At 40.2% G+C, this 22,112-nt stretch overlaps 1 protein-coding gene across 4 annotated transcripts in view; it reads right to left on the bottom strand.

The window, feature by feature from the left end:
• Positions 1 to 12,721: 12,721 nt before the first annotated feature.
• Positions 12,722 to 22,112, bottom strand: part of DSE (dermatan sulfate epimerase) — a 66,108-nt gene continuing 56,717 nt past the window's right edge. For all 4 annotated transcript variants that reach the window (XM_054985585.1, XM_054985576.1, XM_054985594.1 and 1 more), the window contains 2 exons: positions 17,256 to 17,463; positions 12,722 to 15,967 (listed from right to left, as the gene is read on the bottom strand). In XM_054985585.1, coding sequence (XP_054841560.1) covers positions 14,215 to 15,967; positions 17,256 to 17,463 — 1,961 coding nt within the window. In that variant the 3' untranslated portion in view covers positions 12,722 to 14,214. The remainder of the gene's footprint in view (positions 15,968 to 17,255; positions 17,464 to 22,112) is intronic.

Raw genomic sequence — 22,112 nt, 5'->3', positions numbered from 1 at the left:
GATCTGACTTTGTATGCAAAAGGAAGAGGAAGAGGAGATCTGGGGTTTAACAATGTCTACTGGCGAAAACAAAGTATTTTCAGTTTCCCTTTTCTTGTAACAAGAAAGTAGATTGAATAGAGGCTTCTTTAAAATGTGGTCACAGAACACTTCTGTGGTTGTGTCTAAAAAATTAGCAGCTCATATCTCATCATCCTAACCTAGATGGCTTAGGCTAGCCCAATCTTGTTAGATATCGGAAACTAAGCAGGGTTGACCATGAGTGACCTCCAAGGAGGTCTAGGCTTGCTAAGTGGAGCAGGCTATCACAAACCATTTTTGTTTGTTTCATGGTTTTTTTTCATAATTTTTATTTTATTCATAGAATTAAAAGCCCAATAAAAAGGTCAGAAAGCAAAAATAAAAGAAAAAGATAATAAAAAAGCTTACAAGAAAAAGAAAAAACAGTAATAAAACAAAACAATACATATTTCATTTCCATTATTCTCTACAACACTTATCTTATTTTAACAAACATCATACTTAAGATTTAATCTCCCCAAAATTTTCTTTTCCACTACTGCCTCCCTTCTATTTATTCCCCCCTCCCCCCGATTTATCTTCTTAAGTTAGCGGAGATGGCTAAACGTGCAGCTTTGATCAGAGATAAAGCATTGTCTATTTTTTTGGCTAAATGGAATCCCCTTATTGACTTTCTACATGACACAAGGAAAAATGATTTATGATTTGTTTGTCTCATATCTGGAAAACTCTGTGGTCACCATAAGTTGGCTGTGGCTTGATGACACTTGACACACACTCATTGGTCTATGCAAAGATTACAGATAAAACAGCTCTGCTAATTCTATGCATTCAACAGACAAAGAGTAATTGTTTTAAAGATCGACATTGTACTTATTTTAATTTCTATACAATCAATGGCCAGATACAGTTTGCACAAAATCTTTCTCTTTTTATCATTAGAACAGCCAAGGCAGGGGACTACTTGGTGAGATGGAACCTGTGAAAGAAACGTCTGCCAAGCAATTTTAGTCCCCTCAAGAGAGAAGCCAGCCTCTCTCTTTCTTGCATTAGTTACTCAACTCATTTTTACATAGCAAAGAGTGCTTGATCGGGGATGCATCAGCTGCCAGGTCTGGAGTCATGTGAAATGAACTGCATGTACCACAAAAGGCTGCAGCTGAGTGACCGTCTTCTTTCATTGAACCTCTGCTTTATCTTTGTGCCTTGAACAATTGAAAGACAGGCAGAAACTGAATACACGATTTTTGTTATCACTGCATGTTTATGCTGGGCCCTCTGGCTTATCACACAGCTATTTAAGGCAGAGGAAACCTGCCACACACACTTTTTTTTAACTCTGCCTTATACCCAAAATGTATAAAATATAGTAAAATCCTTCCAAGCTACCTAGACAACACCCACACATTCTGACAAAGACTGCTATAGAGACAAATTTCCCCACAGGAACATAAACCATGGACACCGGTTTGATCATTTTTCTAGCTATTTACTCTTTTAGCCACCAGGTGGCAACATGTATAACACTTGTGCCCAGAAGAAATCTGTACCATCAGCAGAATTTGATGCTATGTTTCCAGTTGTGGGAAAATAAAGACAAGAGAAAATGGTGACTGTGGCTCAAACTACCAAATAAAACTGGTCATAATGTGATTGTGAAGAACCCCAAGATACTTGAAACCATTCTTGTCTTTAGTGGTTAATAGAGTGTGGCATGTTTCAGTATGTTTGAGATCTTGATTAGTTTATACATTCCACGGGGGCTTTAATGTATCATCATGGCGGGGAGGGAAGAGAATGTGCATTAGATATGTGAAAGCCTATGAGAACTGATGATGCCAGGCAAATGTACACTTACGAAGCAGGAACTAAAACTGGACTATATATAAAATGCAGAACTCTATAAGCACATAGCTCACTGCCGTAGCTAAAGAGTGACTTTAGCTGTGAAAGCAGTTCTTAGGCAGGAAAGATCCCTGGCTCTCTCCATTGCTGAAGAACAAGCAGGCACATGTCAGGGTCTCCTTGAGAAAGAACACTACAATCCTTTCTATTTTTCTTTCCTTTTAAAACAATGCTTGTTTTTCTGTAAGTCTTCATATATGTGCATCGCATCCCAGCCTTTATTCACATCTCTTAAAACCATATGTGACGTACTGCACTTAACAGCAGGTTTCTGCAGTGCAGCAAAATTAGAGAGCTGGGAGAGGAAGGGTTAACTATTCTCTAGAATGCAGAGCTTGACAGGCTGCTCCCTCTTTTCTGATTGGTCAGTTAAAACCAGTCTGCAGGCAGTCAATTTCTGACAGGATTTTTGAGTGAGTAATCTCACAAGAAAAGTCAGAGAGGTTCCCCTTTGGAGAGAAGGAAGAAGACTCCTTTGTCCTAACTTTAGTATTATTGTCCTGAGGAAGAATTTTATCTAAGAATTCAAAGTATAAGTGTTAGCATAAGTTGAAGCACACTTTACACAGACACAAGAGAACTGGAAGTGTGTTTTGGCGAGAGTGGGTTGAGACTCCATTTCAAGCCAAAACAAGAAGTGTTATACCTTCTGAGAAGATGATTAATTCCTGTTCAGTTTCTATGGGGGGCGGGTTGACTCTGAGGAGATCCCCGGGTCTGTTGTGAAGGGAAAATGGTTTTAGACTAACTTCAGAAAAACTGAACTATCATACAAAACTTCCTGAAGAAATCTTGTTGCTGTAATTAAATTGTTAAGTAAAACACCTCTCACTGTTAAGAACCAAGAATATATGAAAATAAGTTTCAAGAATAATATTTTACCTGGTACAAGAAGTGTATTATGTAGTACCAACATTTTACCTCTTTCTTAGTCTCTAGTGCCATTTCCAAGAAAACAGAAAAGGGTTCCTGCTTTTCCCCATCAAGTTCCTGGGTTGAGCTAAAAAGCCAAAATTATATCTGCGTGTCAGGGTGGGACAAACAGACTTTCAAAACCACAGATATTAACATGCTACTTGGGGCTGCTCAGTCAAAGCAGGGAAACTGAATTTTGGAGGGAAAATCTGCCTCACGGTAGGGGCAGTGAAGGTGGGTCCATCATACCATGAAATTAAAGAGTCAGTGTACATGTTAGCTTATCCTAATGACAATACTGCTTCTGCATGAGTGAATAGCCTCTCCCTGACATAGCATCTTGCATTGTGGGATCTCTGTGTAATGTGGAACAATATTACATTAGCATCAAATTCTTCAGGGACATATGGCACCTGTAAAGTAACTCTCTGTGTGAATAGGAGACACTGTAGTTGGGCACACAAAGCCACCATGGGAAAAAGTTTGTTGTTTCTGAGATCCTATAAAAATTAGGCACTGTACATAAAAAGAAATTAAGCTTGAAGGCAGGATCTTTGTCTGAAACATTTAAGGAAAATGTACAAGTAGAGGAAGGTAGTGGGGAAAAGATAGATGCATGAGATCAATCAAATGTTATAGCAAAGCTGCTGGAAATATCAAAGAGATTACATGCTCCCAAAGTCTTAATTCCAGTTAAGGGTTCATTATGTGGTGAAGTTCCCTAGAGCTGGAAAAAGTTTGGTAGGCCCATTTTTCTAACCGCCAGGTTCTGGAAGCCATTTTGTATTCCTGGAACCATAGATGAATGTTCCAGAGGGGTTGTGGGGAATGGTTTCTCCAAAAACTAAAGGAGAATCCATTTTGGGCTCAGAATGTTGCTTTAGAAAGGATTGCCATCCCTAAATTGGGAATTTGCTGGAGATTTGGAGGGTTGGGCCTGAAGAGGGTGGGATTTGGGGAAGGGAGGTATAATTCCATAGAGCAGGGTATGTAATTCTGTGGGGTATAATTCCAGAGACTTCCCTCCAAAGCAGCCATTTTCTCCAGGGGACCTGATCTCTGTGGCTCAGTGGTCAGTTGTAATTCCAGGAGATCTCCAGCCACAACCTGGAGGCTTCCAACCCTAGTCCAGCTCCTGCCTCCTCCCCATTTTCCTGCTCCAAAACAGTGCTAGGGGGACTTAATTTGCCATTTTTTCTATTCCATGTGGCACATCACAGCTTACTCATGAAGTGAAATCTCTAGTGTTTCCCTCCCTTTAGAAATACCTTCCAAATTATTCTGGATTTTTGAAATGCAATTCAAAAGCATTCCAATGTGAAATCTATTTCTAAGTTTTCAGGATTTGGCCAGGGAATGTCAGTGATAACAGTAAATTAGCAAATGGCCCTGAGATTACACAAGGCACATTTTTCTCACTGCCAAACAAGCACAGCTTGAAAGAAGGGGCTTCCATATGAAATTGTGCATCAGCCTGTACAACAACCCTAAGTTGCGTGACCATGAATCGTACCACCAAGTTAGGCTCATGTACCAGCTCTTTCCAGTGCAGTTTACGTAATAACAACCACCTATTAACATTAAGGCTCTTGATGTTTCAGATTCAGTATATTAGAATTCCTTCTGTCCTTTATTTTCCATTCTTCCTTCTGTGAAAAAATCTATTTCTTTTGTCACATCACCCTTGATGTTCAGAATACTTTTGTTGCTACTTGTTATTTTTATCAGTTAAAACCACTCACTTCATATGACTACCACAGTTTCAAATATCAGGGTCATTAATGTACTCTCACTAGGCAAAAAAAACCATCCTGCCTCTTTAATGTGTGGAAATGGGCAGAGGAAGATTTTCATAGCATTGAAGTAAATAGTGTCCTTTTAAGGCTCTAATAAAAGGGCAGAGCATTTTTTTCTCCAGCCAGTTGGTAACACTAACTCACAATAGAATTTAACTGTTTTGTTTTTACACTGTGCTTACAAAAGTCCCATGATGTTGAATGAGATTTTTTTTTTAAATCTGCCACCATTTCCCAAAACCAAAAACTGCCTCCAGTGCCTGAGAAGGACACTGACAATATTTCAGTCCTCTCAACTTACTTTCCATTCCAGATGTGAAGTATTAGAAAAATATTCCCACTTTCTTTCACAGTCTTGGATGGTGGCCAGGCATATGACTGATAAGGAATGCTTCAGCCCCCTGTTGTGTCCTGTGGGTGGGGGGAGAATGGCTAGCAACTCTTGTGGTGTTGGACAGGTTTTTACCCCGATTATCTTCGAGGACAACCGTTTAATTTTGCCCATATTTCGTGAAAGTTTTTTTTAAAACAAGCAAGCTCTGAGTAAGATCTGTGAAAAATAACATTGAAAAATAAGGCTGCTGTTTTGATTTATATAGAAGACAGTAAAAAAATCTAAAATCAAGAAAACACATAATGGTAGAATACTTAAACTTTCATTAAACTTTCTATGCTTTAAACACAAATCTCTATTAGAAAAATGGAACAGGAAATATTTTTGCTTTTCAGTGAATGTTTGGACTTTCCAAGGCCATATGACAGTAGAGTCTTGTGTTAACATTCCCTCAGTATACGAAGAGATTGGATGTATTTATGTGAACTGTGACATATTTTCATTTCTGCCTGTGGGACTAGAATATAACATCTACATAAAGATGATCTGATGATCATTGCAGATCTTTCCTGCATCTCCTAAATGTGTGTGCACATTCTTTAATAACACACACTTATAGATCCTCTGCCTTCATCCTTTCTAGTTTCCATGGCATGCAGTCCGACTATTATTAGAGAAGAGCAACAAAACCTGGGCTTCCATGTCTGTTACTCCCCAGTCTCAGCAGCTCTGCCTGCTTGCCAGTGTGTATAAGTAAGGTCTCTGCCATCTTTACCCAGCAATCTGAAGCTCAGTTATGGTATTGGAAAGTGCCATCAAGTTGCAGCTGATGTCTGGCGACCCCCACTGTAGTTTTCAATGCAAGAGACTAACAGAGGTGGTTTGCCATTGCCTGCCTCTCCATAGCAACCCTGGTCTTCTTTGGAGGTCTTCCATCTAATCAAGGTTGACCTTGCTTAGCTTCCAACTGATTAGATTGGGCATGTCCTGGGCTATACAGATCAGGGTGAAGTTCAGTTACAGGAGGGAGAAAAGTAGCCAAGTTTCTGCCTCTATGTTCTCATCTTACAGCATATGCTAGCAAAGACAGGAAACACTCCACACAAAAGATCTATGCTCTGCCCCCGGCCCCTTGAGATAGTGCAACAGTTGGCAGAAAGTGGAAATGCTTGCCAAGAGGGGGAATACAGCACCTCTTTGACTTGGTTAGTGACACGTTAGGCATACATGTACTGAGTCACTCACTCTTCCTTTGCAGCCCTTGCCACCTTCCACTGGCTAGTAAAATGAAACCAAACAGCAAGGTCAAAGAATAATTGTTGGAATAAAAAGCTTATGACAGCTTTCAAAGATTGAAAATAATTCTCAAATTCAAAGCATTTTTGATAAGAACATAAGAACATAAGAGAAGCCGTGTGGGATCAGGCCAGTGGCCCATCCAGTCCAATACTCTGTGTCACACAGTGGCCAAAAACCAGGTGTCCTCAGGAAGTCTGCCAGTGGGGAAGGGACACTAGAAGCCCTCCCACTGATTGCCCCCCCCAAACCCTGAGAATACAGAGCATCACTGCTCTAGACAGAGAGTTCCATCTAAACCTTGTGGCTAATAGCCACTGATGGACCTCTGATCCATATGTTTATCCAATCCCCTCTTGAAGCTGTCTATGCTTGAAGCTGCCACCAAATCCTGATGCAGTGAATTCCATGTGTTAATCACGCTTTGGGTGAAGAAGTACTTCCTTTTATCCATTCTAACCCCACTGCTCAGTAATTTCATTGAGTGCCCCCCGAGTTCTTGTATTGCTAGTTCTTGTATTGTGAGAAAAGGAGAAAAATACTTCTTTCTCTACCTTCTCTATCCTATGCATAATCTTGTAAACCTCTATCATGTCACCCCTCAGTCGTCATTTCTCCAAGCTAAAGAGCCCCAAGTGCATTAACCTTTCTTCATAGGGGAAGTATTCTATCCTTTTAATCATTCTTAGCTGCCCTTTTCTGCACTTTTTCCAGTGCTATAATATCTTTTTTGAGGTGTGGTGACCAGAATTGTACACAGTATTCCAAATGAGGCCATACCATTGATTTATACAGGGGCATTATGATACTAGCTGATTTGTTTTCAATTCCGCTCCTAATAATCCCCATCATAGCATTGGCCTTTTTTATTGCCGTCGCACAGTGTATCGACATTTATACATATCCATTGTTTGGTCAAAATTTATTATAATAACATACTTCGTGAATTGCTCTGAGTGTTAAGTTGTCCTAAAGGGCAGTATATAAATCGAATATATTTTTTTTAAATAGTGAATTTCTGACTGCACACTCCTCCTACATTGTTGAAACCACCATTAGCAGAAGAGGAGGAGGCTGAGCAAATGTTTTTGTGGAATAAGGTGGGGGAGCAGCTGACTTAGCCTTTTTGCTAGGGCAGTGAACAGAGTAAAGCTGCTCCTGAGTTTAATTTTGAGAGAATTGTTGTTGATGATATTCCTTTGGGGCTAAATTTTGAAGTTCTGATGTTAACTGAAACCATTTGAGTACCATGAAGCTTTGGGGGAAAAAATCTAACAGCAGCTCAGATGCTATTTAAAAAGCCAGTGGAAAAGTTTCCACCCTAGCTTTAGAACTGCCCAACTGACCATAACAGGACTAATATTTTATCAGTCACTCTTTCCTGAGAGGTTTAAAGAACTTTGCATATGTAATGTTTATCTACATGAAGGAAGAGTCAGCTAGCTGAGGTTTTCCTAGAAAAATATCACACTTCTACCAAGCAGAAAGAAATGAACAGCAGTAGTTTCTATTTACCAAAGAAAATATTTAGGAGAAGTTAATCAGGAAGCTTCAGTTTGTCAAAGGAACTGAGGGGTGACTAGTCATTACCACAGCCATTCCACATAGGATCGGTCTAATACATGTATTATGATGACACATTTCAGCAAACAAAATTTTATTATACCATTCACTGGAATTATTGGTGGCTATTTTTAATACTTAAAAAGAAAATATGAGCAAAATGTTCATGTGTATTGCCGGTGATTCGTTCCACGTCTAGTTCTTGCAGTTTTATTTCTACACACAGCATCAGAAAAGTTTTTCATATGTGCTAGTGATAGGCAGCTTCTACACTGGGAAACTTTTGAACTGCTCAGTCTGTTTCTTTACCACAAGAAGGTACAAGCTAAATAGAAATTGGGGCTCCAGGTAGCACTTCATATGCTGGTACTTTCCCCATAAAATATACCAATGTCCATATTGTTGGGAAAGATCCTACTATATATCTTCTCAGAAGTAAGTCTTGCTTCACTCTAATCAGAAGTAAAGATCTAGCTTCTCTAAAAATATTGTTCTTTTGTTCTATTGAATTATTTTTCTTTCCACATCATTCTAAAATGTTATTGACATATATTATTGTAAATGAAATTGTACTGCTTTTCACTTTTCAGGCAAAGCCATTGCTTATTATCTTTTAAATTGACTACAATTTCATTATAGCACTATAACAATTAGTCATTTAGGTCTACCTTTGCTTTAATTTTCACTTGGCAAATCCATTCATACTAATTTTTCTATTTCTTTAATGTTGAATATGAGAAGGCTGCATGCATTTCTGTTCATGCCTCACCAGCTTTTTATTAGAAAATATTAAGGTATTAAACTTTCTATAAAAACAGAGCCTGTAAGAGTATCTGAGATCAACCAGATTTATTGAGCTGTAAAATGAAAGCCTTTATAGATCTAATTTTACACCTCCGCTGTGAAATCAGTACACGTATCCATAGATTTCCTGTGTGGGCACAAGCATTCCCTCGTTTACTGCTTCAGCATGAAACCAGGTCTAGTAGAGAAAAGTCCCGTTAAAAATTATTTCAGTCATTAACAATCGATTCTAAGTTTAAGGTGTATCACAAAAGGAAAACCGTGATAATTGCAGCCTTGAGCTGCTGTAGGAAAAATGAGTGATATGTCTCAGAGACAGATTTTGTGGTACCATTAAAGGAACCCTAATTGTTTAGTTTATTATTATATTTTGATCACAGTGGCAATCCATTGGGAGCAATTTAGATTTTATGCCTTGGGCACATCTTGGGCTGTGTCTCAGTCTCTACAGCATGGCTACAGGAATTCAAGTTTAGAGCTTGCGCAAATAGGAAACAACCATACCAGTCAAAATTGGTTTATGATTAAAAGCATAAAAGTCATGTTAATGTATATTCCCCATAGCTTTATCAGCATTAGGATGACTCTCTGTTTAGAGTTTCGTATGCCTTTGTCTTAGCCCAAGTCTCATGTATTAAGGGCCACAAGAAATAGCTAAAATATAAAAAGACATTTATTTCCCTGGACAACTAGCCTACAATGAGATTTTGTGGATCCAGATTGTCTGAAGAAATCCTCAAACAGCTGTGAAGGCAATTATTTGTAGCTTCTCCAAAGCAGTCTGATCCCAGGACCAAGTGAGAGTTAGAGCCTTTCTGATATGGAGGGATCCAATCATCAAAGTTTCTTCTTCCAGTTATTAACCTCTATTAACAATTAAACATAAAACAAATACCAATGACAATTATGGGAAGGAGACTGCTGAGCTCCTGTTTCCTTTTCCACACTTCTAAATTTCCTTTAAAAACTTTGAATCTCATGTAGGTCTTCAGTGTTAATAGAATATTCTTTTCAATGTGTTTCTTTTTATGTACTTGAAAGATCTGCTGTTCATTGTTTATTGGGGTTTTTTTGTTGGCTGGGGGTATAATGTGGTTTAATACATTACATGCCACATAAAAGAGATCTAAGTGCTAGTAAATATATTCAAGGAAGACAAACGGAGCTTTACTCTCTGTTAAGTAGTATGTGTAATGGCAGTCTCTCAAGGGGTGCTTTACTCTACACAAAAGAGTGGGAAACAGATCTTCAGTGCCTGCTGTCTGGCTCCCATACGAACAGAGGAAAACATTTTTCAAAGGTAGACACACACATTGTTTATTCAGGATATGACTTCCAATACACTCCCTTTCCAATCCAATCACTGTAATGTTAAGAAAACACTATCTGCAGCAAAAGGGTTTCATTGATATGAATGTAGGCAATTCATATTGACAATTTTAACTTTCTAAAATGACAAAGAGCAACCCCATTGTTTTTCATGGTCTGACGGACCCAACATTTTGCTAACAACTAGTTTGAAAAAACATCTGCATACCTCCTCCTATGAATCACACTAAGTTGGAAGTGTGCTCTCAACACAACTCAAACAAAAAAATTATTAGAAAAAAAGCTAATTGCAGCAGTGGATAGAGAAGGTACTTCAGACAGTGAAAGTGAAACCACATGGGGCCAAGAGTTAATAGTTTTCTCTCCTCCCCACTACGGGCCAATCTGGAACCCCATTCAGCTTCTATTGTTTAAATGCTGGGAGAACCCCTTAAAGGATCTTCCAACATTTCAGACAGAGTGACCCTAGACAACTAAAGAGTTACTGGTACTCCTGCTCATAGAACTGTTGTGAGTTAGTTGTGGGTTGCACCAACTACAGAGAGTTCCTGCTTTAAACATGAAAAATACAGTGTATAGAACATCAACACTCCAGCCTTCAAGCAGTTGCTGAAATGACTGTACCAGTGATCACACTTTGCTGATTAAAGACCAACTGGCCAGAGTACAGTACAGTTGGAGGGCCCGTGGCTCAGTGGGAGAGCCTGTGTGTGGCATGCACAGGGGCCCAGGTTCAAACCCTGGCACCTCCAGGTGAAAGGACCAAGTCTCTGATCCAGTATAAGGCAGCTTCAAATGTTCAGTGCAAGCCCTGCAGGTCACGTCATCGATGCACTATTTCAAATCCGTCTTCAGAGGATTTGACCAACTTCAAGCAATAGCTCTCATATTCCTTTGATGAGAAGGCAAGTTTGAAATGAAACATTTTCTGCTATGATGGAACACGTGTTTCCTTTGCATTCTTTAAACTTTTAGTGAATCTACATCTGCTTTTCTATTTTCCTTCTTTAAGGTATAGGAATACACTGATCTCACTGTGGAAATATGTACAACTGTTCACTGGATAAATCAATCACTAACCGAAGTACTCATGATTGCCCTCTGGAGTTTTTAGTTTGTCCTTTTCTTGAAAGCAACCAGAAAAAAACCTGCTAGAAACATGTATTTCTGTTAAGTGTATATATGTAGTTAAATTTATAGGATCTGGAAATAGCATGTAATTTTGCTTCATAGAAATAATACCTAGCTAGATTGTGTCTCCAGGTCTTATATGCTGAGCTTTTTTTTTTAAAGAAATTTTCAGTTTAGAGACTATTAAGCACAATTATTTTGTGTTCACTATTAGATTTTTGTCATTTCCACATGGATGATCTGCCTTGGGTCCAATACCATTGGGAAGTAGGTTTTTTTCCCCTGCTTCTTCCCAGATCATGGTGCATTTGTGCCCCCCCAGAAGTTTCCCCAGTTTTTTTCTGATCTGTCTCAAATCTTCTTTGCTGTGAAGTTTTGGGAAAGATTGCAGTAAAGTCAGGACAGCTGCCATGTTGGTAGGAAAACTGGGATTTTCCAACCCACCTGGTGGCCATTTTTCCTGAAATGGTCCCCATGGCAGCCATTTCCTTTCCTTGCCACCAGCGGATTTTGAAGTTTTTAAAAAATGGTAATTGAATATCACTAGAGGTATGCCATTATAAATATACGAAAGAATACAGCTGGACCACGGTGTAAATACAGAGAAAACCAACAAACGCCGTGCTGTAAACTGGCAATTAACAATGCAAAGTTTACTCTTACAATACTTAACAAATTAAAATAAGGCATGTACAGGCAGATATACAATCGAATGAAAGTCATTCTCAATATACAGGAAACTTTCTTCCCACTGTTTCATGAACACACAACCTACGCACATCCGGTTATAGTATGCGTTTCAATGCCTTCCTCAGAGTCGCATTTCACAATAGCTGTGTAAAAAATAACATGAACTATGTATGTAAAGATTATTTCTCGAGTTCATGTTATTTTTTACACAGCTATTGTGAAACGCGACTCTAATGAAAGCATTGAAACGCATGCTATAACCGGCTGTGCATAGGTCGTGTGTTCATTAACAGCATTACAGAAGATGAAAGACTGAAACAGTGGGAAGAAAGTTTCCTGTATATTGAGAATGACTTTCATTTGATTGTATATCTGCCTGTACATGCCTTATTTTAATTTGTTAAGTATTGTAAGAGTAAACTTTGCATTATAAATATACGTGCAACCGATTATCTGAATTCTAAACTTTCATTTTTTCCCCAAAAGAAAACCTAAAACCTTTTCCGTTGTGGGGATATAAGGTGAAAGGCATATCTCTGCAATGGAAGGGGCTAGAGACTTAAAAAAAAAGTTAGGAATGCTGAGCATCTGTTACACATTTTTATAATGGTATGTCAATATTCAATTGTAGGGGAGGGGGATGGCTGCTACTGGGCAGGGAAACTGCATTGAAACCTGCCATGTAGGAGCTCTGTTGCCACTGTGCTGTATCATCAGCCACACTAGCAATGGGGAAACCACACAAGCCTGATCCTGTGTGGAAGCCACCTTATATATATATATAAATTAGGGTAAAAGTTGCCCAGAGCGCACACACACACACACAGAGGTAGGCTACAGAGCACTAAGGAGCCATGTACATTCATGCAACTGGCTTGCTCATCATGGGAAACCAGCCCATAGATACACAAATTGCTTTGCACAGCCACAGCAGACAGAAACTTCAATTTTTATTTCTTCAAAATGTTAATGCTGAGCCCTCCGATCTTAGATAACAAACTCTGTGTGATCGATATGTGGAAAAACAGAAACATATCCCTTATTAAACAGATGTACAAAAATCAAAAATTTGTGTAACTGAGCTTTTATAGCCTTATTTAGCAAAATGCATTTGAAAATTTTTTTCTTCAAGAATACCAAAATAAACTAGTTCTTCAGTTCATTCTATTTTTCAAACAGGCAGGATTTAAAAAATAATCCCATGATTGTCACGCACCAGATTGGCACATTCATTTCTTTTAGACACAGTATTATTTCTCATATCAAGAGTCATTTAATACAATAAGAATTCAATAGAAATCAGATGCCCACAGACAGACAGGAACTTCTATCCAAAAGCGACTCTACAGACCCAACACATATGCAAGCATACTACTCCACTAGCCATACAAACCCATCGGTATCACTGTCACACAGCCCTCTCCCCAAGAAGCAGTTCTGGCTTCTTCTGGCAAATCTATGGTCTGGTTCTCATATTCATATATATTACTTTATTGCTCGACATTTGACGACTGGCAGTCATGCAGCATAGTCATGAAAGTTCTACCTGTGATGATAGATCAGGGGTAGCCAGTACAACCACAAAATGGCCTGGCCATGACCAAATGACACCGAAGTCTTTGTTTATCCCTTTCATGGTATACTCAGAAAAAGAGGAGGAACAGAAGGATTACTGGTATAGGCCAATGGTGTCATAGTTTAACATTTAAGGATAGAGAGACCTAGGATGGAGGAGGACCTTGCTCTTTGTTAGTCCTAACTGGCTTTCTATCACACAAATCACTGGCTTTCTACCATACACTGGGAGGAGGAACAGGATTTCACAAGGTTCTGAGAGGGAGTGAGGTGGGATGCAGCAAATATCTGGCATCCATCTTCTCTCTGGTTGACGACTGATTGAAAGTATTTCATTTCAATCGCAGTGCTAATAATTTAAGGAGGACAAGAGGTGACAAATGAGTCTGCAGCACTCTTTTATCACACCCCTTCTTAATATAATAATCTTTGGGTTTGTGGAAGGCATGAAACTCACCCACCAGTCAAAATCCTTATTGTGTGCATCAACAGCTAGGAGGCTGTTAAAACATACAATCAAAAATTAGAAAACAACTCTTTGAAGACAGGAATTTTACTTTTGAAGAAGAAAATGCAATGCCACACACTGAGTTCAGAACAAAGATGCATGACATTCATTCACAGGCCAAATCCTGACTTGACCCATGTCTAGGTGGCACTTTGTTCTCTGAAAAATGAGTCTAATGCCCATTATCATTTACCTTCCCTAACTGCAAGGATCCAGTCATTTCACAGCTGTTTCCTGGAATGCATCAGAAAAGGAACAAAACAAACTTAGTTACTATTGCTAAGCTGCATGACTGCATAACACAGACATGGGCAATCATAAAATGCTCATGGAACTTTGTCTTTTAGCTAGCATTGTGACTGAGAACAAGAGGAATACAGCCACAATAATATACAGCTGTCAATCAGCAAGACTGCGTAGAGACATCTCTGGCTGTGCAGACTCTTGGCCTTCTGAAACCAGGTCAACTGCATTGCAAGCATGACAAAGAAAATAACTATATTCAGTATGAGGAAAAGTCGGGTGTATGATGCTGACATTGAGGGAGCACTGCTTCGAACAGTAGCCAACATTTGTGCCGGGCCATATTGGCCTTTGATCAGTACATTGTTTTTATGCTGCCTGTAAGTAATATCTGCAAAATCAAGAAGATCTTTCATCTCTTCTTCTTCATCCACAGGCAATTCTTTTTGGGCCAAAGTTTGTGCCTTTTGCCTAACTTTTCTTTCATTTACTTCAATTTGTGCAAAAATGTCAGGGCCAGCATCAACAAACCCTTTAGCTACCTTCCTGTTCCTCTTTCCTCTGCTTTGCTGCTGCTGTCGTTGAGAGATTGCAAATATCCTATCAATGGCTTCCTCTGTCTGTCTCTTATCTGAAAACTGCAGCAAGCGCTCAGCAGTCTTTCGGAAGCCATCCGTGTTCCGAACGCGGGAAAGGATCTGCTTCTCCAGCTGTTGGAAGACAGGCTTGAAATGCTGCAGGTTCTGTTCTACTAACTCAACATAATCCCTTATTTCTGACACCACGGAGCTCCTAATGGTAGAGGTTCGATCAAACAAGATTTTTTGGCGGTCTGCAATAACTTGTGCAAAGACTGAGTGGCTTTTATCCTCAACAGTCCACAAATAAGCAGCATAGGCATGCTCACCTGTGGTTATGAAAACATCTAATTGCTGAGAATTCCCATGGACATTAAAGCTTTGGACATCAATGGAAGGTCCAATGAAGAGATACACAGCTCTAGTGATGGGGCTTCGCAGGTGAGTTGTAACATTCACATAGTTTGTTCCATTGTAAGGGTAGCCTCTGGGATACATTCTTGAGGCCACAACAGCTTTCTCACTGTAGCCAGTATCATCCATCCAGTACATCTTGTATGCCCCGTCTCGCTGTCTAATGAAGGCCCCATGGACATCATCAATAACAGTTTCTTCAAAAGGCACGTCCACGTTGTGAAAGAAGCTGCTTGCCACCTCCAAGGGGCTGTCATCATCAAGATGTATTTGGTCCACTAATAAGAGGAGCTGAGGGTGAAGAAGTAACAGGTTTCTTTGGAGGCTTTTCAATTTTAGTTTGGGGTTATAAGCACCCACTCCTTCTCCCCTGATAAAGATGATCCCACCTCTTTCCATAGCAGCAACAACCCTTCCTTGGCAATCTGCAGCCAGATCATGCTTATATTTCAACCATTTTGATGAACAGTCTTCAGTAACTTGCCCTTCCCATGGGTAAAAACAGCTCTTTGATGCAGCTGGAGCAAACATCAGCACATTGTTTAAAAATGTATACTTTGGTCCATACAGAGCTTCTGTGATGAAAGGTACACCATTGGGTGCAAAAGTAAAGGAGTTCTGGTCAGGGTGCTCATGGCCAGCATTGAAGTTCCTCCAGCCTTTGATCCATTCCTTGTACTTGTTCCGGTGAACAATATCATATATTGCACGTCCTCCCAGCTTTCCTGATTTGAAGGAGAGAAAGGGTCTGTTGACTTCAGCTGGCAGAGCACTTCCATATGTTACAACTCCCCAGTCCTCAAAATAATGCAGCTTTGGAATGCCATAGTCTGGTGGAGGCACAAAACCCAGATTGGCATCATACCTTTCAAAAAAGGGAAAGAGAGTGGTTTGGTATCATGACATTAAAGTTGGCATTAATGATCCATCTAACGATTAATTTTTACAGAAACTGAGTCATTCTTAAGAATTAAAAAATTAGTAGCAATATTCCCATTCTTTATCCAGTCTTTAAAAGCAGCATACTATCTTACTAACACAGACAGCAATCTTAAAAGCAAGAATGGAAACAACTTACACTATGGAAACTCTTACTTGACAGTATCTAGAGTATGTATAACCAACCAGGATTATGATGACCAAAAATGGAAGGCAGATACTTTTAGAGTGGGAGCCAGGGCTTTTTTTCAGCAGGAAAGCGGTGGAACGGAGTTCCGGAACCTCTTGAAAATGGTCACATGGCTGGTGGCCCCGCCCCCTGATCTCCAGACAGAGGGGAGCTTAGATAGCCCTCCGCGCTGCTTGGCAGCACGGAGGGCAATCTAAACTCCCCTCTGTCTGGAGATCAGGGGGCAGGGCCACCAGCCATATGACCATTTTCTCCAAGGGCAACCCACTGAGTTCCACCACCTCTTTTCCCAGAAAAAAAGCCCTGGTGGGAACAGATTCAGAGATGGATGAAAGGACTGTGAAGAACAGATAGAGTTTGATCCCTAATGCTTAGCTTTCTAATTTTCATTAGATAAAGAGGGGAATCTGACAAAAAGTCCACCAGCTGTAGAACATTAAGACTGAGGTCTTCACCTTCCTGTTTGAAGGAATGTACCTTGAGCATGGCCAGAGGTGTGAACCTTTGGGCATGAACCAAAGGGGGCTCTTGTTCCATGGCTTGCAGCCCATGACTCCTGAATGAACCAGGCTACTGGAGCCAGAACCTGCCTAGATTATGGTTTTACAGTTTTTAATTTTTAAATCTGAATTATATTTTTATTTTTTGTTTATGTTAGGCCTGTCAATAAAGCACTTTGGGTCTCAGTCAGGGAGAAAAGTGGGGTAACAACAACATGCCGCATATTAAGGTGATACCTCATTGACTCCTAGATTATTGGGTAAAAGGGACCAAAACCAGCCCAAACATTTGGTGGACTGTGATAACATCACATAATATAAATAATACTGTCTGTATTTTAAAGCTTCTCTCAAAGATCATGAAAGTTAGTAACTTGCTTTTTAAATATCAGGAAGATACTTTTGTACCGGCGCCTGATTACTTGTTACAGGGAGGAGAATAAAAACACTACTATATTACATATATGATAACAAATGGCCTTAAAACCTTTCTGTATAGCCCACCAATTCTGCTTGTTTCATACCAGAGAAATTCAGTGTGAAGAGTACACCAGCGTTGCCCTTTGGATGGTGTCCCTGGGCCTTCCAGCACACGATTCTTTCTGATTTGATCTGCTAACCAATTTCCACTTCCATTGCGCATAACAAATTTGTCTAGGAATACCAGCTGGCTTTCTGGTCCATAAAACCAGTTGTAGTTGGAGTCTGCAATAGCAACAGTCCTTTGGAATCCTATGAGAAAAGTGTAAAACACACACAAATATAAACATAAAGTAAACTATGTACCTGGCTGAAGCCAGGTTCAGGTAGCCAGCTCAAAGTTGACTCAGCCTTTCATCCTTCCGAGGTCGGTAAAATGAGTACCCAGTTTCCTGGGGGGTAAAGTGTAGAAGACTGGGGAAGACAATGGCAAACCACCCCGTAATAAAAGTCTGCCAAGAAAACGTCATGATGCGATGTCCCCCATGGGTCAGTAATGACTCAGGGCTTGCACAGGGGACTACCTTTACCTTACCTTTTAAACTACGTGTATTTAAGTAACAGGGGAGCTGCCCCATTACAGTCAAAAAGAATTCTAAGGGCTTAAACAATTTCAAAACTCCAGTTGTACTCTGGAACAATAACATATTTTGCTATATGGTAGGCAGTTAGTGTAAGAGCTTAATGCAGCCTTTTCTTCCTGAAGTTCAAACAAAAAGTATTTGTAGCAGGGTTTCAATTAAGAATGGTTGTTCAGTTCAACAAACTACTGTTCAAGCAATATTAAGCTAATGGTTGTAGCAGGAAAGGCTGATCTGCCCACTTAATTCTTTTTTTCTGTATAAAGTAAATGTAGCTGCCTTTTGATGGACTGACTTGCAGCATTCTTCTTGAGCTGTCAGGCCAATTTGACATATGAGACCTAAAGTGAGGCTTAGTCCAATCAGATTATAATACTAATATAAAAACTAGATTTGCATTACAAAATATGAACAGAATGATCATTTGTGTATTACAAATGCTTCTCCGATTTCTCTTTAGTGTAAACAATGATAAGATGCTAACATAATCTACCCTAGCAAGAGAGGCTTAAAGTGATTTAAAACTCCCCAAATTTCTACAATTTGGTCTCTGTTGACTTACTGAGTCATTAGGTTGTCCAGGTGCTCAGCTAATTGCCAGAGAGGGCGAGTGCCTACAAATCTTGACTTGACCAAAATAATTTATTTTCCCTTCACTTGACCTCATATATGAATTGTGAAAAAATACTTTCCTTACCTATCCAAGTAATCCTTTAACATGTGGTCACCAGAAGAAACATATACATCTGCTTCACAGGATTTAAATTTTTTCCATTTTATAATGCAATTAATTCTGGCTGAGGTTCAAAGAGCTACTTTAGGAACACTCAAGAGCTTACACACACACACAGTCTGATTTTTTAAAAAAATTATTTGAACAATGACATCCAAGCTACACTACGAACTGATTCTGAAATGACCCACATCTTGAAAAGTAGACTGCCATTTATCATAGGGCTGGGAAATTATGATGTCTGAGGAACATTAATCTAAAGCCTCACATATATGTGGCCCTCATTGGGCAGAAAGATGGAGGACAAAAATTGCAAGCAAGCAAGCAAACTGCTTTTATTCCTGACAACCTCAAACCACTTTTAATAGCCTGAATATGAAAGAATGTTTGTACCTTTTAAAAATTTTAACAAGCTTTTCATGCAATCTGAGAATTTTATTTACATTCTTTACTATTCATTCACAAAATGACAGAAGGAAAACAATGCTATTGATTCCTGTTGTCTAGATCACCTTGATCCTGAGAATTCAATCTGTGGGTTGAATCCAGAGATACTCATCCCCCAGAATCTTTCCTTGATGGATTTTTCCTTTGTTCTCTCCTCCAACAGCCCTTTCTGAATCCAGAAAAGTTGATCCCCAGAGATATAGGATCTGTGGACTAATAGCTACATAAGATGGAAGGGGGTGAAAAGGAAAGTTCTGAAAGTCTAGATCTGTAGTGATGGGAGGGGAGGGCAATTTCACAACCTCCTCAGCCCATCCCCTGTCCTGCATAGTTCATGTGGCATCTGGCATCAACTTTCTCAGGGTCGGAAAGGACTGTGGAGGACAGGGAAACAATGGAAAGATCCACAAACATTGTGTCTATGTTGGATCCAACTCTGTATGTGGAAGCAGGTTTTTATTGTGCCTGTACTATCATATTACTTCTGTCTGAAGGGCAATGCTGATGAACAATCTAATACAATCCTTAAAGACAAGCAAAGAGGGAGAAGCTAGCATATGTAAATGGGAAAAAGTATTCGGTTCCAGTGCCCAGACAACAAAGGTAATCTCAGTACTGATGGATGCTACTGGGGACACATTCAGTACTCAAGAGTAGACATGGGCACGAACAGCATTATGAACGGAAACCACGAACAGCCCGTTCATCTGTTCGCGAACAAGCCGTTCATGAGGCCTCATTCTTTTTTTTTTTTTTTTTTTTCAAAAAAAATTTTTTATTGAAAGTGTAACAAGTAACAAGATCAACAGTAAATGCGTAGGAAAAAGATGACATCATACGTAACAATGTTCGGATACAACAATACATAAACATCAAAACACTAACAGTTGGCAATATTCAAGTGTGCAAATATTATACATAATCAATAGGAGTCTAATACAGTGTTAAGCAAGCTAATTATAACAGCATCGAGAGAAGCATGTACAGGCACATCCAGTATGTCGCAGAGTAAATCCATATTTCAAATTTCGGGGTCTATAATCGCGTAGTGAGGTAGCTTAGAGATCAGCCATTCATTCTGAGATAAAAATTCCAGGAAAGGGTACCATTGTGCGTAAAATTGTGTAGGTTTGGAGGGGTTATGCAATGCTCGAATTCTGTCTGTGATCTTTTCCATCATAAGGTGGTCCCACACCACTCTATACCATATGTCAAGAGTGGGAGGGAATCGCGATTTCCACCTGAGTGCAATTGCAGCCTTTGCAGCTGCTAGGAGAGTTCTGACCAATGCCTTCCGCAGATGGGGAATATCTAGATCTCCCCAAAGATCCAAGAAGACAAGTCCCGGGCTTGGGGGTATCACATAAGTCGTGATACGGGAAATTTCCTGGAGAACCGCCTTCCAGAAAGCGGCAACACTTGTACACTCCCACCAGCAATGCAGGAACGTACCCTGCTCCCCGCATTTTTTCCAGCAGAGTGGAGATCTGCTGGGATATATTTTCGCCAGCTTTTGGGGAGTAAGGTACCACCTGTGGATAATCTTATAGGTTTGGAGGCGTACAGTGGTGACAGGGGAGTTAAGTAATGCAGAGTGCCAAACATGCTCTCTATCCTCTTGTGTGAGTTCTATCCCACAGTCCTGTTGCCATTTATTGAGCAGCGCTTCAGTGTTTAGGGGTTTGGTGTCAAGCAGGGTGAGATATAGTCTTGACAGGAGACCTTTACGTTTAAATGAGTGGGAGTCCAGAAGTGTTTCAAATTTAGTTGGTGGTTTAGTCATTACGCTTTTTATATTCAATTCGTGCAGAAGATATCGCAGTTGCAGGTAGAAAAACCAGGGGACTTCCCTGCCCAGGTTGTTGTTCAAGTCTACTCTGCTTATAATACCATCCTTGGTGGCTATGTCCAACAACCTCAAGTCCCGCAGGTCATCCCAGGAGCGCAGTGCGGTTATATTATGCTGGCGAGGCATGCCCTTATGTGATGTAAGCACTGAAAAGCGGGATATGACCGGGAGAAGGGAAAGCTTATGTCTGTCCCAAAGCTTCAGCAGCGCAGCAAGGAACATATTATGATATATGGAGGGAGGACGCAAACTTGGGGTAGACCAAAAAGTCTCTCGCAAAGTTTTTGGTTGGGAATAGGTGCCCACTATGTTTATCCAATCAGAGTGTCCAGAGGGGAGTAATATCTGGAGGATGTCTGTCAATCTGGCTGCATCAGAATAGAGCCCTATATTTGGGTAGTTAAAGCCCCCTGCTGTTTTAGGGGCGCACAAAACTTTGAAGGCAATCCTAGGACGCTTATTCTGCCACAAGAATCTGTTTAATGTCGTCTGCCATTGGCTCAGAATTTTGCTAGGGATTTCAATCGGAATTGTTCTAAACAAAAATGTCAATTTTGGGAGGACGAAGGATTTTATCAAGTGGTATCTTTCATACCATGCCAGGTTTTGCTTGTTCCATTTGAGCAGGAGGTGTTTGATTTCTTTCATCTTTTGGACGTGGTTTACCTGGAGTAGCTGGGCTGGGTTGGGAGGGATATTTATGCCCAGATATCGGAGGTGTGATTTGGCCCACTGGTATTTAAATTGCCGTTTTATGTCGTTACACGTCTCCTCTGGGAGATTCACTGATAGGATGGTGGATTTGGCTTGGTTTATCCTCAACCCCGATATACACCCAAATTGAGCAAGAACAATTGCCAGAGCCTTTAGGGAAGCAAGTGGGCACGTAAGAAACAGCAAGATGTCATCTGCGAATAAGCATATTTTGTAAGTACGGTTGTCTATTTCAATGCCTCGAATCCCTTCATTGGCTCTTATCTCCTCTGCTAAGGGCTCTATCGCGAGGGCGAAAAGGATGGGGGAAAGGGGACACCCCTGGCGCGTGCCTCGGTGTAGAGTGAAGGGATCGGACGCTAAGTCATTAAGTTTGATTCTTGCCTTGGGGCCTGCGTATATCGCTTTAATTGTTTGTAGGAAGTTAGGGCCGAATTTCATGTGGGAAAGGAGCAACTGCAGGTACGGGACCTCCAGGGTGTCGAAAGCTTTTTCGACATCCAAGGAGAGGAGTGTGGTTTGTAATTTGCTGTGTCTACTGAATGTTAAAATGTTCAGCGCCTTATAAATGTTGTCG

The sequence above is a fragment of the Eublepharis macularius genome, chromosome 1, assembly GCF_028583425.1.
Source record: "Eublepharis macularius isolate TG4126 chromosome 1, MPM_Emac_v1.0, whole genome shotgun sequence".
In the NCBI taxonomy this organism is placed as follows: domain Eukaryota; kingdom Metazoa; phylum Chordata; class Lepidosauria; order Squamata; family Eublepharidae; genus Eublepharis; species Eublepharis macularius.
Note: the sequence above shows the minus strand (reverse complement) of the source record. Positions and strands in the feature narration are given on the sequence as shown.